This window comes from Eleutherodactylus coqui, chromosome 9 (assembly GCF_035609145.1).
Source record: "Eleutherodactylus coqui strain aEleCoq1 chromosome 9, aEleCoq1.hap1, whole genome shotgun sequence".
Taxonomy (NCBI): domain Eukaryota; kingdom Metazoa; phylum Chordata; class Amphibia; order Anura; family Eleutherodactylidae; genus Eleutherodactylus; species Eleutherodactylus coqui.
In genome coordinates, this window is record NC_089845.1 from 96,722,246 (window position 1) to 96,739,458 (window position 17,213).

A 17,213-nucleotide genomic window follows, 5' to 3' on the forward strand; every position below is an offset into this window, starting at 1 on the left:
TAACCGCACAGCCAATTAAATGCTCCGTGCGCAGCCCGTCGGTGGAGCAGGGCTTTGTACTCTATGGTATTTTAGTAAGTTAAATCCACATGGCCGAGATGTCTGTAGCCTTGCAAAAAACGAAAACCTGATCCAATCCAATTTGTTTAGCCTATTGACATTCCCGGCTATTTATACCCCTATGTAGTTACACTCGGGCTTGTGTTCCCCGCGCCGCTCAGCTGCACGTTTATTGCTATCTGCAGAGCTTAAAGGGGTTTTCCAGGTAAATACTATTGATGACCTATCATCAGGATATGTCATCAATAATTGATTGGCCGGGGTCCGCCGCTCAGGACCCTGATCGATCAGCTGAGCGGGCACCTGCTGTCGGTGCCGCAATAACACAGAGGTAAGAGTGGAAGCTTTCCTGCCGACCTCCCATGTAGTGGCCAGGGCTTGTCACTGCAGGTTCGGCCCCCACTGATTTCAATGAGAGCCGTGCCTGCACTTACAAGCACCGGCCACTACACGGAGGTCGGTGGGAGGCTTACTCTGACCTCTTATTTTGGCGATGACAGCATGCGCCCGCACAGCTGATCAGTCAGGGTTCTGAGCGGCAGTCCCCGGCCGATCACTATTAATGACTTATCCTGATGATAGGTCATCAATAATATTTATGCCTGAAAACTTCATTAAACACCACACCTCCTGTTTGGTGGGCTTGCTTTGTTCTCCTCTGAAACACTGCCCCCTTGTCCGTAGATTGTGCCTGGTATTTCAGAAGCTCATGGTGATTTAAAGGGCCACTGCAGTGAATTATGTAAATAGTCCCCCCCCCCCCCCCCCCCCCACACACACACACACACTATGTATAACTTGGCTAGTATTACCTTGTCTAGTTATTCCATTCTATCGGAGAATTCCAAAACATTCTTCTCTTCAAGCAGGTCATGTGATCTCATTGTGATCATCTTGATTTACTTGGCTTTGTGCTCTCTGAAAAAGTCAATTTTTCAGTCGGCGCAATCCCTGTTTAAGGGTTTGTTCACACGTAGCGGAAATGCTGCGGATTTTTTGTAGGGGAAAATTCAGTTGACAAAATCCACAATAGAAACAAATTGGCCCGATCAGTGCGTATTCTGACTCAAATCTGCTGCGCAACGGCCGTTGATTTCTGCAGTTACAGTGCTCCCAATTCTTGAACATCAAGAATTGGCAACATCAAAAATTACTATATACTGCTATACTGTAGTATTGCAGTATGTAGTACAAGTGATCAAATAATTGCAAGGTCAAGTAAAATGTATGAAAAAAATAAAGATTTAATTAATTTAGTTTCTAGTTTTTCCCATAAAAAAATCTAAACAGTTAGAAACCCCACCAATTTGGTATTGCAGGGTAAGTCCAAACTATTAAAATATCACAATACTTATCCTGCATAGTGGAGGCCGTACAAAAGAAAGTACAGAATGCCAAAATTGTGTTTTGTTTTGTTTTTTTTTTGTTATCCCAGCTCACAAAAATTAGAATAGAAAGTGATCAAAAAGATGCAGGTTTCCCCAAAATGGTACCAATAAAAACAAAACTTAACCCTGCAAAAAAATGAGCCCTCATACAGCCCAATCATCGGGTCTCAGAATATGCTGACAGAAAGCAATTTTTGTTAAAGAAAAAATTTTATTAACTTTTTAAAAATAGAAACTCAATAAAAACTATATACATTTTGTATCAGCGTGATCATACTGACCCATAGAACAAACGTCATATGTCGTTTTTACTGTACTTGGAGCGCTATAAGATCTGAACACCCCAAAAATGGCACAATTGTATTTTATTTTCAATTTTCCCCACTTAAAATTTTTTTTAAAGCTTTTTTGTTCATTATGCGGTACGTTAAATAGTACTATTAGAAAATACAACTCGCCCCACAAAAAACAAGTCCTCATACCGCTATGTAAAAATATAACAATTATGGCTCTTGGAAGGCAGAGAGAAGAAAAACAAAGAAAAAGGCCTACCAGGGCTGAAACGCGTTGCATATGGCTGTAAAAAACAGATAATATTACTATATTAATATTATATCAGGTAACCCCTATTTTTTGGACCGAAGGAGCACGGAAGTTATTGTATTTTATACTGTATTGCTTGTTGGACTTTGAGGTCTGCTTAAGATCTTTGGAAGGTCCAATGATGCCAAGCTTCAGCTTCCTCACAGAAGACATGAGGTTTTCTCCAAGGATTTCCTGATACCTGATTAAATCCATCTTGTCCTCCACGCTGCGGGTTTCCAGTACCAAAAGGAGTAAAGCATCCCCAGAGCATCTGCCATGCTTTACTGTAGGCAGGGGGTTCTATCCAGCGTAGGCATCCTTCATCCTCCAGACAGAACGCTGATCCAGAGGCCCAAAGAGTTCCAGTTTTGTTCATTGCTTCACAGAACAGAATCCCAAGGGTCTGTGGCTTATTTATACGGTTCTGGGCGTATTCCAGAGATGACTGTTCTTGTACTTTTTGGTCAATAGAGGTGGACATCTTGGAGTTCAGGTGTGAAGACCTTCATTGTTTTAGTATGTGCCTTTATGTGCAAACACAAACCTTAGTGCCTGCTGCCATCAAATCGCGCTGCCGGTGTTTGGCAGTCATGTCAGGGCTTTTGACCTTCTGCCTCCTGTGGTGGCAGCGGTGATAGCTTCCTCTTTCTGCCACGTCCAGGTAGTGAAGCCAGTGTTCTTTTTTTAAAGGGCTTAAAAATGGGGCTTAAAAATGTGTAAGGGGGGAAAAAAAGTTGATTCTTTCATGGTCCCTGAAGCCTGTGAGTGGCTGAGCAATTACTTGTGCAGCGCCAACATGTGGCGGATATCGGGGCTGCAGTGCTGGACGTAGAATTGCTGGAATAGGGAAGTATTCAGTTTTTCTTCATTTTACACCATTTCAAGCCCCTATATTTTTTTTCAATGTCCCAGGAAACCCCTTTAACTTTAAACTTGTGAACGACTTCCAGCTGTATCTCTAGGAACATTCAGTGTCTTTTTATATATCTCTTCTACTTGCACTTTCAGAAAACTTTTGACATGTTATAGAGACATGTCATAAGTATTGATCTGTGGGTGTCCGTTGCCGAGACCCCCCTCGGTAATGTTTGCTCATTCTTGGCTGCTTACGACAGCTGAGGAAGGCCTTATAGATGTGTTATTGAAAGCTTCCATACACCTAATGTAACAGAAGCAAACTGAAGCCTTTCCATTTGCTATCCAGTTTTTGAAATCTATTGAAATCAGTGGGGGAAAAAATTGATCTGTTTTTTTTTTTTCACCCCACCAAAAATGGAGCAGAGACAAAAACCATAAACTGAGCCCCTACGTAGGCCCAATGTCAAAGGCAGATCTGATTTGTGGAGTCCACACGGAAGATCTGCAAATCAAGCTGCCCATAGGGAAGCATAGGAGTCCGCACGGAAGATCTGCAAACTAAGCTGCCCATAGGGAAGCATAGGAGTCCGCACGTGAATTACAGCATACAGTTTTGTTTTGTGGATCTTTTGGTCTGAAAACAAATCGCAGCATGCTCCATTTCACTGCGGTTCCTGCATGGACAGTTTCCATTGAAGCCAATAGAAGCAGCCCGTCCGTAATTGAATTTCGGACAAGCCACGGAATCCGCTGGAAAGCAGGAGTTTAAAAAAGAACTCCACAGCACGTGTGCGTCGGCGCATAGGATGCCGCTTCATCACACATACGCAGTAAAGAAAATAGAAGACCCGGATGGGTAAGCAGTGTCTTCGCCATGGGCAGAGTCAGATTCCTCTGCGGGCTTCCACATGCAGAATCCGATCCGCCTGTGGACATTGGGCCTATGATGTGAAAGCAGTCTTAATTCTTCTTGTTTGTGTTTTTGCAAACACCTAAAAGTTTGTAAATTTGGCAACTAAACTTAAGTTGCAGTGAGTGTTGAATAATGTTGATTACAATGTAAACTGATAGGCAGTAGGAAGCTGCTTTTAAGGAGGCGGTGGTCCCCCTTACCTACTGGGCCCCTGTGCAGCTGTTGCACATATGCTCTGCGCATCCCTTCCACAAAGGAGTCGAAAACTAGTTATTCTCCTGGAACCTAGGAAATCTGTGACAGCTCTTCTATTAATGTGTACACATAAAGCAATGCTGGAGAAATCCCACATAAGCCAACATGCATCTGGACCTTTTTCTTTGGGCATCTTAACTTTTTGGGGTTTTTGTCTAACAACCTCGTCGCTGGGCCAGTGAAAGGGTCATCTGGCTCCTAACGTCCTCCGGTATTGTGTCCATCCTTGGCTTAGAGCTATTACAAGCCCCTTAAATTGTATTCGGGGGCCAGTAAGACCTTTATCCTCCCCCTGCAGAGATTATTGCAGTGACAGGAAGGAGAGATACAATCCTGAATGGGAGCGCAGGATTAGCCTTCCCCGCTGCTTTGTAATTACTACATTCTGACGGGAGCCTTCTGTGGATGAAGTGATGCATAGTCTTCGTATCAATAGGCGGGCATACGTAATGTGATCGCTGGATGAGTCCTGCATTGTGTCAGTGGATCAGCATAGCGTGTGTTTATATACTCCGGCCAAACACTGGAATTCCTCTGGCATTGAGATAATAATTTGCACAGTTAAATTGCCTTCTTTACCCAGAGCCTAATCCTTTCTTAATGTCAACCTATAGGCGACAAGAAAGAGGAAGATTGCCATTCGCAAAGCCCAGGGGAGAAACGCAGAAGCAATTCGAGAGCTGAATGAGTATCTGGAACAGTGAGTGTTTTACAAGGGGATTTTGTTTTGCACTTCTGTTATATATATTTTTTTTAATTAAAATGGAATTTGCATTTGATTTAGCACCTTTTTCTTTTTTTCCAAGCCTTCTTTCCCACCCTTCCCATATTTCTCAAGCGTTTGACCTTCTTGTTGCAGATTTGTAGGTGACCAAGAAGCTTGGCACGAACTGGCGGAGCTTTATATCAATGAACTTGAGTAAGTCGCTGAACACATTTCTTGTACGTAGAGGACTGTGAAGGTGGTTATACGGGAATGTAAAGTCACTTAAAGGGGGATTTCTCAAATCGCCTATCCATAGGGTAAGGGCCCTTTTCCCACAGGCCCAGAATCTCACGATTATTGTTTGCCCCAACGGAACAAGCTGGTGACGTGATCACCAGCTTGTTCGTGCTTGGGCAGTCTATTTGGACTGCATGATTGTAGTTGAGAATCGTGTAGTCCTCGGGAACTTATCACACAGAGGGTTTTACATTCCTATGTGAAAACCTGAACTGGCAGGGTTTAAACAGCACGGGCCGGCACTGGTTTTTATGCCGGCTGAAACTGCGCGACAAGCGAGAAACTCATGATTTTCACTTGGCGTTCATTTGCTGGCTCATATTTAAACTGAACGATATTCGTTCCGTCTAACCTGGGCATAAGTGATAAGTGTAATCAGAGGGGTCTCGCCTCTACCCATCTGTGAAAAGGTGCTAGAAATCAATCTTGGGATAACCACTTTAAGGCTACCTGCAGACATCTCCAGGGGCCCTTAGGGCAGAATCCTGGCAAAAAAACGTGAGATTTCCACCGGCAAAGCGTTGCTTCAAAATCCGCAGCACTTAGCCGCGGGTTTTGGAGTGGCTTGGCTGCATGCTTTTCCTTTGTGGCCGGTGCTCCCATAGAGGAGAGAGTGGCCGCAATGGGAAAAAAATTGACATGCTGCAGTCGGGAAATCCGCGCCGCAGCGCCAGCTTTGCCGCGACTGATTCGCCACCTAGTGTGGATGTGATTTTTGACAAATCTCGTCCACATGGCTGGCTAATCCCGGGATTAGTGGCTGCAGGTGGATTTGCTGCAGCGAAGTTCCGGATGGAATTTCCGCAGCAAATCTGCCCTGTGTGAACCCAGCCTAAAGGGGTTTTCCAGGTAGAATACTACTGACGACCTATCCTCAGGATAGGTCATCAATAGTTGATAGACTCGGGTCTGTCGCTTGGGACCCCGACCGATCAGCTGATTGTGCACCCGCTGACACAGGGGTCGGAGTGGAAGTTTGTGCTCCGACCCCTGTGATGTGGCCGGCGCTTGTAATCGCAGGCACGGCTCGTGTTGATTTCATTGTACAAAGTATAAGTTCTTTCCTTTAATCAGAACAGTTCTGCAGATCGCAGCCACACGTGCCGGAAATTCCACCAGAGATTTTGCTGGAATTCCAAAATCCACAATGAATCCAGCACACAGTCTGCATATATCTCATGCTTGTCCCAGATTTTTGCCTGAATTACCCGAGGAGTTCATCCTGCCGATTGAAAGGGTTAAATTTTAAAATCTGCACCGCATGTCAATTCTGCAGCAGATTCTGCATGGATGTTTTGTACACCGTGTGGAATTATAAAACTCTCATCTGCATGGTTAGTGCTATGAACACCGTGAATTATCTAGCACCTCCGTGTTTTACTGCTCTCCCTTTTGTTTACTGGTCCCCCGGACCACCCACGAATAAGTGTGCTATAAGTGACATTACACACAGATAATTATACAGTGAGAACTTTGGAAGTGAACACCCCATTACATTGCCACAGTGGAAAATCCCCGTTTACACTTTGTATGAATGTATCCTCAAATGGGTTATATGGGGGTCAGAAAAACCTGGCTCCTCTCTTCCAGAAACAGCGCCACACCTGGTCATGGGCTGTGGCTGGTATTGCAGTATTCACTGGAATGAGGCTGAGCTGCAATACCACAAACAGCCTGTGACCAGATGTGGTGCTGTTTTTGGAAAACTTCAGCCATATTTTCTAAATGTCATGCAATCCTTTAACCCCTTCATGACATAGCCTATTTTGGGCTTAAGAACGCAACAATTTTTGGCGGATTTTCTTCTCCGTTTATCAAAAGCCATAACTTTTTTATTTTTCCGTCGACGCGGCCGTATGAAGGCTTGTTTTTTGCATGGTGAACTGTAGTTTTTATCTGCGTCATTTTTGGGTACATTAACTATATTGTAAAACTTTTTTTTTTTTTTTTAATGATAGCAGGGAGAGAAAACGCATCAATTCTGCCATAGATTTTTTTTTTTTTTACAGCGTTAATCATGCAGCATAAATGACACAATCCATTTTTTCTGCGGACCGGTACGGTTACAACGATATCAAAATTCTTACATTTTTTTAGGTTTTCCCACTTTTCTGCAATAAAAACCCTTTTTTTGGAAATCTTTTTTTCTTTTCTAAATCGCTGCATTGAAAGTCCTGTAACTTTTTTATTTTTTGATATACGGAGCTCTGTGAGGGCTTATTTTTTGCAAGATGAGCTGTAGTTTTTACTGGTACCATTTTGGGGTACATATGGATTTGTTGATCACTTTTATTGCGTTTTTAGTGAGGCAAAATGCTAAAAATTAGCATTTTTACGGACGCGACAATACCAAATATGTGGGGTTTTATTTTTTTTTTACCTTTTTTTATGCTAATCTGTGAAAAAGCATAAAAAATGTTTTTTTTACTCTTTTTTTTTACTTTTTTTTAAATTCATTTTTTTAATCTTTGTTTTCTTTTACAACATTTGTCTCCCCCTGGGGGACTTTGACCACTGCCCTGATGATCGCTGTCATAAGGCATGGCAGAGCTACTGCTCTGCCATGCCTTATCGCTTATAAAGCGATCTCAGGCACTGGTAACACAGGACTGGTAACAGCGGGGGGGGGGGGGGGGGGGGCGCATCTCCGATGCCCCCCCGCCGTTGCAGCGGGACGCCGGCTGTGACTGACAGCCGACTCCCGCTGCGGGATAGCGTGGGATCTTATGTGATCCCGTGCTATCCTCAAGACGTAAGTTTACGCCCTGTTGCGGGAAGTACCCTGCTGCCAGGACGTAAACTTACGCCCTGCAGCAGGAAGGGGTTAATGGTAAGAAAATGTGTAAATACAAGTACAAAGTCGAGTCCCTTTATTATGACCACCTCCTATTTTTGATGTCGGCAGCACGTAGCCAATGAAGGAAGTGACATGTCGCGGGTTGGCTTGGTGGGTATATAAGGTGTGTGATAGGCCGTCTGTTCACAGGCATAAAAGGGGCAATTTATTAGATTAGCAAAAAGGGATGATTATTGGCTTTCGGGTCGAGGGTGACGGTATTACTCAAACAGCGCAGTTTGTGAACTGTTTGTGTGCTGCTGCAATGAAAGTGTATCATGAATGGACAATTAGCACCATTGGCATAACCGACATGGAAACTGTGAACAACCATGTGCCATTGATGTGAGAGGTGAACATAGTAACATAGTAACATAGTATGTAAGGCCGAATGAAGACATTGTCCATCTAGTCCAGCCTGTCTATCCTACTGTGTTGATCCAGAGGAAGGCAAAAAACCCCAAGGCCAGAAGCCAATTAGCCCTTTTGGGGGAAAAATTCCTTCCCGACTCCCTAATGGCAATCAGACTGTTCCCTGGATCAACCCCTAATAGTTCCTACCTGCCTGTATACCAGGATTGACACTTATCCTAATATTTATATCCTGTAATATACTTCTTCTCCAGAAAGACATCAAGTCCCCTTTTAAACTCCTCTATCGATTTTGCCATCACCACTTCCTCCGGTAGAGAGTTCCACAGTCTAACTGCTCTTACAGTAAAGAACCCCTTTCTATGTTGGTGATGAAACCTACTTTCCTCTAATCGTAGCGGATGTCCTCTTGTTACCTTTGTGGTCCTGGGTGTAAACAGATCACGGGAGAGATCCATGTGTTGTCCCCTCATGTACTTATACATGGTTATTTGGTCGCCTCTTAACCTTCTTTTTTCTAGAGTAAATAGTCCCAATTTGGATAGCCTCTCTGGGTATTCCAGTCCCGTCATTCCATGTATTAGTTTAGTTGCCCTTCTTTGAACCCCTTCAAGCACTGTGACATCTTTCCTGAGCACCGGTGTCCAGAATTGTACGCAGTATTCCATGTGAGGCCTGACAAGTGCCTTATATAATGGAAGGATAATGTTCTCGTCCTTCGCCCCTATACCTCTTTTAATGCACCCCAAGACTTTATTTGCCTTTGCAGCAGCTGACTGGCATTGGTTACTCCAGTTTAGTCTATTATCCACTAATACCCCTAGATCCTTTTCCATATCACTTTTCCCCATTTGGCCATGGAGGTGCGCGAAGGCCGACCGATACACTACAGTATAGCAGATCACCATGAAAATGACCCAGGGGGCTACCCAATGTGTCTAAAACAGTTCAGTGAACCCTACAGCATACGGGGCTCCGCAGCAGACGGATGGTCACTGCATGTAAGCTAGCAAAGCTGCATCAGAAGAGAAGGCTTCAGTTTGTACAGCAGTATCGGTTTTGGATCACCGCTGATTGGTAAAGGGTTGCCTTCTCTTAGGAGTCACGCTTTGTGCTTCATTGAATGGATGGACGTTGGTGTGTCAGACAAAAAACATGAGAAAACAAACCCCCTACAACCATCGCTGGAACAACACAAGCCGGTGGCGGCAACGTTATGGTCTGGGGAGGTTTTCTTGGCACACCCTGGCCCGCTCATCCATGTGAAAGGCACTCTGAACCAATTGGTTATGAATCCATTCTTGTAGATCATGTCACCCATACATGCTGATGGTCTTCCCTGGGATCTTCTAGCAAGACAATGCGACATGTCATCCAGGTAAAAATGTCTGACAATGGCTAGGACCACGACCACGACTTCCAAGTACTTTCCTGGCCTCTTTTCCTCCTTGACTTGAACCCAATTGAGCATCTGTGGGACCACCTTGATCATCGTGTTCGCTCTACGGATCCTCCCCCACGCACCCTCCAGCAACTGTGGAATGCAGTCAGCATGGCTCCAGATACCAGAGACCACCTACCTGCACCTTAGGTCACTCCAGGCCCGACTCGCTGCTGCGGCACACGGCGGTTACTCTGAGTATTAGCTGGTGGTCATACTAATGTGACTCCACTCTGTAATCGATTTGCACCGTTAATAACAAATGCGTACACGTATATAATTTCCTTTTCCCATGTGCATATTTGTACATGAGATTCATTCCTCTTAATACAAGGAATCCATTTCCTTCCTCAGACAAAAGTCTTTATATTTAAGACAAGGCTTAGTTGCCAAGGTATGGAGGCCGGGACAATGGGGCATTCTCTCTGTGATCCCAACCTGCTTATTGGCCATGTAATGTTTTTGTTGGGCTTTTATAGCTGTATTGACAGGAGGAAATACTGACATGAGGGGATTAGCCGGCAGCTTAGTGCACTTATTCCAGGATCGCCGCATGCATTCTGTCCACCCTCTGAAGACAAGCACATGTCTTTTCATTAGTCTAAACCCCATATTGCACTCTCTTCTTCCTTCATATGTTGTGCAGTGGGGATTTCAGGTGTGGAGAGTGTTTTTGTTTTTTTAATTTTTCTTAATTTACTTTTTCCCCCATTAATTTAATTATTTTTCTTAAACCCACATTAATTCCTTTAAATATGCTGATTGGCCACTTGATTAGAGACCTCAAATCTGTCATGATTGACACTTCCCTGTATGGAAATCAGACCCTTGACCCCGGAGTACAGCAGAAAATCACAGGACTGTCCAGTTTTCCGTGTGAATCCACATTAGAATGAGAAAATCCAACGATCTGAGTGACTACCAAGGAGGCCTGGTCATCGGTGCTAGACTAGAGGGTTCAGGATCTCGCTGCCAACCTAATGGGGTTTTCTTGTGCAGCGGTGTGGAGAGTATCCAGAGAATGTGTGATCGAGGAAAGCCATCCAGCAAGAGGGGATCCTATAGATGGAAGCAACTCCTCCCTGAAAGGGGTCAGAGGAGGATGTCAGGAATCATTTGGACAAACAGGCGGAGCAGAGTCAGGAGCAGTCAAATACAAAGCTGTTGCTTCAACTGACGTGTCCAAACTCACAACTCCTCTTTCCTTAGCAGGAATGTAACAGCAGGCGACCAGTTTCAACATCATGGCTGTTTAGGAAAAAAGGACTCATTCACACGGGTGTACTTGGTTGTGGTCCATGAATATGCAGTGTATTCATGGACCCAAACTGGGCATGTCCAATCTATATTTTCACCTTTTTTCTTTTCTTTTTTTGTGTGCATAAATATGATCACTGCGTATTTATGCTTGCAAATTAAAAAACGCAAGAAAGCCCCATTGATTTAACTCGCAGATACGCAGTGAATATGCCCGTATCGTGTGTATTCACTGCATATTTGCGCAATCTCATTGATTTCAATAGGCTATTTTGGTTCGTAATATTGACAAAAATCGGTCATGCTGCAATTTTTCTTTTCAGATACGTAAACAATGCAAATCTGAATACTCCAATGCAAATCAGTAGGGATCCAGTAGTCTGTATTACATAGATAAAAAATATGCATGCCATATGGAGAGTGCATATGCCTGTGCGAATGAGCCCAAATAGAAAGGAGAGACTCCAGTAGGCAAAACAGCACAAAACTTGTATCACCGAGCAGTGGAAAAACGTACCGTGCTGATGGGAGGGCAGATTCTGGTGCAAGCAGCATGAATTGATGACCCCTTCCTGTCAGCTGATCACAACACATCCGTACTTCCAGCTGACCTGCGGCAACTAAATGAAACTTCCTGTCCACATTGCTGCAGAACGATTTCCACACCTTATGGAGTCTATGCCACGAAGAACTGCTGCGAGTCTAAAGGCCAAATGGGGTCCAACGCGTTAATAGATGGAGGTCTCAAAGTGACCTTCACTATATAAACAAACAACAAAGTATTGATTTGGAACCCATAAATGTAAAATCACTTAGCCAAGATTTAGTGTTACAATTTTTAAATTGCGACAAGCAAACATTGCGGCATATGTATGATGATCATACTAGTGAGCAATTGCCATCAGCATATAGTCATAGTAATTTTATCACCACCGATGTTTTGTCGGGGGGGGCAGAATATTGGTGTGTGCCCATCAGCCATTTGCAATCTAGTGACAGCTAACACACACGGGAAGGAAGTGTTTGGCAGGAGGGGATAAATAGTTTTTTAACTTCAGGTGTATAGTTGCAGATTGTGTGAGACTGATGAAGTCATGATATGACATATTGTCACCTGTGAGTCGCAGTAAAATCAGGTCATGAGCATAACTCGCACACAACTCCGTTATTTCCCTACGGAAAGGGAAACCTCGCCACAACTTTTTCCATTGTAGGGAAAGAAGAAAGCCACACGTCCGGGTAAATGTGTTTTCTTTGTGATCTAGAACATTGTTTTGTGTAAGACAGATCTTAATCTAGAACTTTGTTTTCCTCCTTCAGCTATGCAAAAGCAGCCTTTTGTCTGGAGGAACTCATACTGACAAACCCGCACAACCACTTCTACTACCAGCAGTTTGCTGAGGTAAGTAGCCTGCTTTATTCAATGTGTTGTGTTTAAAGGGAACCTGCCAGGCCCATAAGCTGGCCGAACTGCGGGCAGGAGGGTTTGGTGACAGACATGCTGATTTTGGCAGTCTATCACTTATACTGACCGGTATAGTAAGTCTTATGGCCCTTTTACACGACAGTCGTTTAAATGACCGCATGAGCACTGATGTTACCGCTAAGGTCATCGGCGCGCGTGCAGAGTGTTTAGACTAAAAGACATCGCTAGCTTCTCACTCAGTGCTTCACTTCCTATGTGAAGCAGTGAGCGTTTACATGCAACGAGAAGGCAGCGACCCAGTGATTGTTTCAGTCAGCGATAAAAAGCCGCGAACAAATAGTAATCAATTTTTTTCGCAATTTACACTGAACAATTATCATTCAAATTTGTTCGTTTGAATTAATTTTGACTGATTATCGTTACGTGTAAACGGGCCATTACTTTTTCATATACTATTAATATGTATGCGCCCTCCTTCTCCTCCCTCTAGGTGCTGATTGAAAGGTTCCTCGGGATGTACTGTAACACAGAAGGACCTGCCAATCAGCATCTGGAGGGTGCGGCATGCGCATATATGAATACACACAAGCTTCATTGGACTCCTTTCCAGTCCAGTCCAGTCCTGCAGAGTTTCAAAAGTAAGATTTCTCGCTCGTGTCATTGTGGGACACAGCAAAGACTGTGGGATATAGCTACTGCCACTAGGAGGCGACACTAAGCAAAAAAAAGTGTTAGCCCCTCCCGCTGACTATATCCCTCCTGCCGACACCCAGCTGATCAGTATTCAGTTTAGTGTCCGTAGGGGGAGGACGGTCTCGCCTGCAAAGGGCTGAAAGGATTTTCCAGATGGGCCAGTGCTAACTGGGAGGTTTAACTCTGTCTTAACCCAACCGAGGAGGGCGAACAGAAGTTGAGTGATTCTTCTGTTGTCTGCCCAGCCAACAGAAAAAGGAGGACCACCCGGGTACTTCCGCGTGTGTCCCGCCAGCCATAGAGTTCCCCGTTTTGTGCGGTCCGTAACCCCCTTGCGCACAGGGCAGGTGATTGGTGGGGTGAGCGCTCTGCTAGAGGTGATGGCTGGCTGTAGGACTCTAAAGTTCTCCAGGACCATCAGGATGGTAAGTATTAGGGGCTCTCCTCTCCTTTTCCCTCTGCTCTGGCTTCTTCACTGCACCCCACCTTCCCTCCCATTGGTTCCCTTCTGTTTGAGTCACTGGGGGGTGAGGGGTTACCTGGGGTACTCTCAGGTAGCAGGGATGCACTTTGGGGGCCACGGCAGCATGTCTTTTCCTGGCACATTTTCGGGTGAGGGGGGGCTCCGCCCTGTTGGGTGACGTCGGAGGGAGGCACCTCGCGCAGACGCTCTTCTTGGGGACTCCATAGCAGGCTTCTCTGGTACCCAGCGGTGTCCGAGAACAGGCGCGTGTCTAGCGGTGTCGTCATCGGTCACGCCCCGGCAGTGACGCTTGTCCTGGGCCTCGGTTCCCCCGTGGAAGGCGCAAGATATAAGGGATGACTGGCGTCTTTTTCCTGCTCTCTCTCTCATATAATCTTGGGGTCAGCAGTAGCAGCGGCAACAGCAGCAGATCATGATCAAGGACCCCTCTTGCCAGGGCAACCTGGAAAACTTGCAGATTAGGATGGACACCCTATCCAGATTCGGGTGGGTCATCAACTGCCAAAAATCCTCGCTCGGATCATCCCAGTGCATGGAGTTTCTCGGGATGGTTTTTGACACCTGCCAGGGCAGAGTGTGTCTCCCCTCGGAGAAGTGTTGGTATCTGCAGGAGCAGGTGTGCTCCTTACGTCTCGGCATCTGATGACTATCTGACAATGGATAAAGGTTTGGGGTCTCATTGTGTCAACCTTCAAGGCGATTCCGTTTCCACAGTTTCATGCCCGCCCCCTGCAGTGGTCCATTCTGTCATGATGGGACAAGCTCGGTGGCCTCCCTCGATCGCGGGATTCTGATTCTGCCAAGGACGCAGCATTCTCTCCATTAGTGATTGGACTCCCCGAGAATACAACGGGGCAGGTCTTTTCTGCCCCTGCAGTGGCAGGTGCTCACGACGGATGCCAGTCTGACTGGGTGGGGGGTGGGGGGGCATGCTGAGGAGCTGGGTGGCGCAGGGAACCTGGATCAACCAAGAGTATCGCCTTCCGATCAATGTGTTGGAAGTGCGGGCTGTTGTCAAGACACTGCAGTTTTTTGCACCTGAGCTGTCGGGTTGTTCAGTAAAGATCCAGTCGGACAACGCGACCGCTGTCGCCTATATAATTCACCTAGGCGGGACCCACAGCAGAAGGGTAGAAGGGGTTCTTTCTAGGCGGAGGTAGAAGGGGTTCTTTCATGGGCAGAAGATCATTTCCAGGCGTTATCGCCCATTTTTATTCCAGAAGTAGAGAACTGGATAGCCGATTTCCTCAGCAGGGATTCAGTGGATCCGGGGGAATGGGGACTACATCCTGAGATTTTTTAGGCAGTCTGCCGGAAATGGGGTCAGCCGGACATAGATCTGATGGTTTCCTGTCTCAATCGGAAGCATTGTGTCTTCATGGCCGTATCAAGGGACCCCTGGGCCCGGGCAGTGGATGCCCTGACAGCCCCATGGTCGGGGGTGTCCTTCCCTTTTGCATTTCCCTGGTTCCCCTGATTCCTCGCTTGCTATGGAGAATCTGAAGAGAAGGTATGCCGTTTATTCTTATAGCTCCGGACTGGCCGCGGCGGGCGTGGTACGCAGAGCTTTTCGACCTACTAGCCGACGTGCCATGGCGACTTGCTCTACAGGAAGATCTTCTCTCACAGGGTCCCCTTTACCACCCGAGTTTGTCCACACTACATTTGACGGCATGACTGTTGAGGCCGTGGTCCTGAGGGCTTGCGGTTTCTCAAACTCGGTGGTCCAGACAATGATTAAGGCAAGGAAACCACCTTCGTCGAGGGTGTACCATCACGTATGCAGAGTTTTTTTCCTGTGATGTGAAAAGGGGGATTTCATCCCATGCGTTTTTCTGTGTCCCGTCTTCTTTCCTTCCTCCAGGACGGGCTTGAAATGGGGCTCAGTCTTAGCTCCCTCAAGGGCCAGGTTTCTGCCTTGTCCATTCTTTTTCAGCAGGCCCTTAGCATCCAGGTCCGGTGCCGCCCTGGGATCTAAATTTGGTCCTGGACGCCCTTCAGGCTCATCCGTTCAAACCATTGGGGGAGGTACCGTGGAGGATGCTGTCCTGGAAGGTTGCCTTCCTGGTTGCAGTTACCTCGATTCGGAGGGTGTCCGAGATAGCTGTGCTCTTGGCCAGGCCTCCCTTCACGGTTTTCCACGCGGATAAGGTGGTCTTGCGTCCAGTGCCCTCTTTCTTTCCCAAGGCGGTGACGGCTTTTCATATTAATGAGGATATTGTTCTGCCCTCTTTCTGCCCGGCAGCGGTCCACCCGAGGGAGCAGGCATTGCATATTCTAGATCTGGTTCGCGCGCTAAGGCTCTATCTAGAGTTAACAGCATCATTTAGACGTTGTGATTCCTTGTTTGTAGTTCCTGAGGGTCCGAGGCGAAGTCTCGTGGCCTCTAAGGGGACCATCTCTCGTTGGGTTCATTTGGCGGTATTGGAGGCATACCGGGCAAAGGGTAGGCCTCCTCCATTTAGGGTAACAGCCCACTCCACTATGGCAGTGGGGGCTCGTGGGCAGTTCACAACGGTGCTTCTGCCTCACAGGTATGTAGGGCGGCTACTTGGTCTTCGCTGCATACATTCTCTAAGTTCTACCGAGTACATACGCTCACATTGGCCGACGCCTCGCTGGGTCGGAAGGTGTTGCAGGCAGCTGTAATCTGACCGCATGTGTGTGTTTTTTTTGTTATGTTTTTCCACACTCGGGGACTGCTTTGGAACATCCCACGGTCTTTGCTGTGTCCCCCAATGACAAGACGGGAAAGGGATTTTACAGTGAGTACAAAAATCCTCTTTTTTGCAAAACCACTAAACTAATCAGTATAAGTGCCGGACCGCTGGAATCCGTGTGCTTGTCCCCAGCATATTGACTTCAGCAGTCTGTCGTTTACACTGATCGGTTTAGTGGTTTTGCAAATCTTACTTCACCTTAAGGGAGCTGACAGGTTCCCTTTAAGGGTAGGGCTTAACTGCAAGTTTGCCCATGATGGATTTTGACCTGCAACACATTGCAGTTTATGCTTTGCTACATTACAGCCTGATATAATTCAATTAGATTGCTTTGTGACTGCGTCCTGACAATCACAAGAAATCCGGGTTTGGATGATTGTCAGATTGCGCTGAGTCGTAGTGTAGGTTGTAAATATAGCAGGGCAATACCGTGATCTTTGTGCGATGTGTGTCAAAGGCAAAGTCACCATGTGGCCCCAGCCTATAGAGTAATATAACAGATTGCTCACACAATCGTCAGCGCTAAACGCTGCATGTATCACTGCGGAGTCGGCAGGCAGCCGGCCTATTGCTGCATATGGCACCGAATTTCCAGAATTTCACATGAAACTTGAAAAACTCTCAAATCTTATTGTTACTTATTACATTCTTTTAGTAACTCTATTGCTTATTTGCATCTCTTATTGTGTATGCATGTATGTTTCATTTATGTTATCACTCGTAGTATCGTTTACACTTATTTGCAGGTGAAATACACTCAAGGTGGACTTGAAAACCTTGAACTGGCTAGAAAATATTTTTCCCAGTCTCTGAAGCTGAACAACCACAATATGAGAGCGTTATTTGGACTTTATATAGTAAGTTATTTGGATGCACTTATGAATTGTTTGTAGCTCTATGAGCTTTGAGTTATATGTAGGGA

The 17,213-nt window shown here is 45.8% G+C and overlaps 1 protein-coding gene across 2 annotated transcripts in view; it reads left to right on the forward strand.

Moving 5' to 3' along the window:
- Positions 1-17,213, forward strand: part of EMC2 (ER membrane protein complex subunit 2) — an 89,985-nt gene that overhangs the window by 50,504 nt on the left and 22,268 nt on the right. For both annotated transcript variants that reach the window (XM_066578086.1, XM_066578087.1), the window contains exons 7-10: positions 4,674-4,759; positions 4,919-4,978; positions 12,289-12,370; positions 17,038-17,148. In XM_066578086.1, coding sequence (XP_066434183.1) covers positions 4,674-4,759; positions 4,919-4,978; positions 12,289-12,370; positions 17,038-17,148 — 339 coding nt within the window. The remainder of the gene's footprint in view (positions 1-4,673; positions 4,760-4,918; positions 4,979-12,288; positions 12,371-17,037; positions 17,149-17,213) is intronic.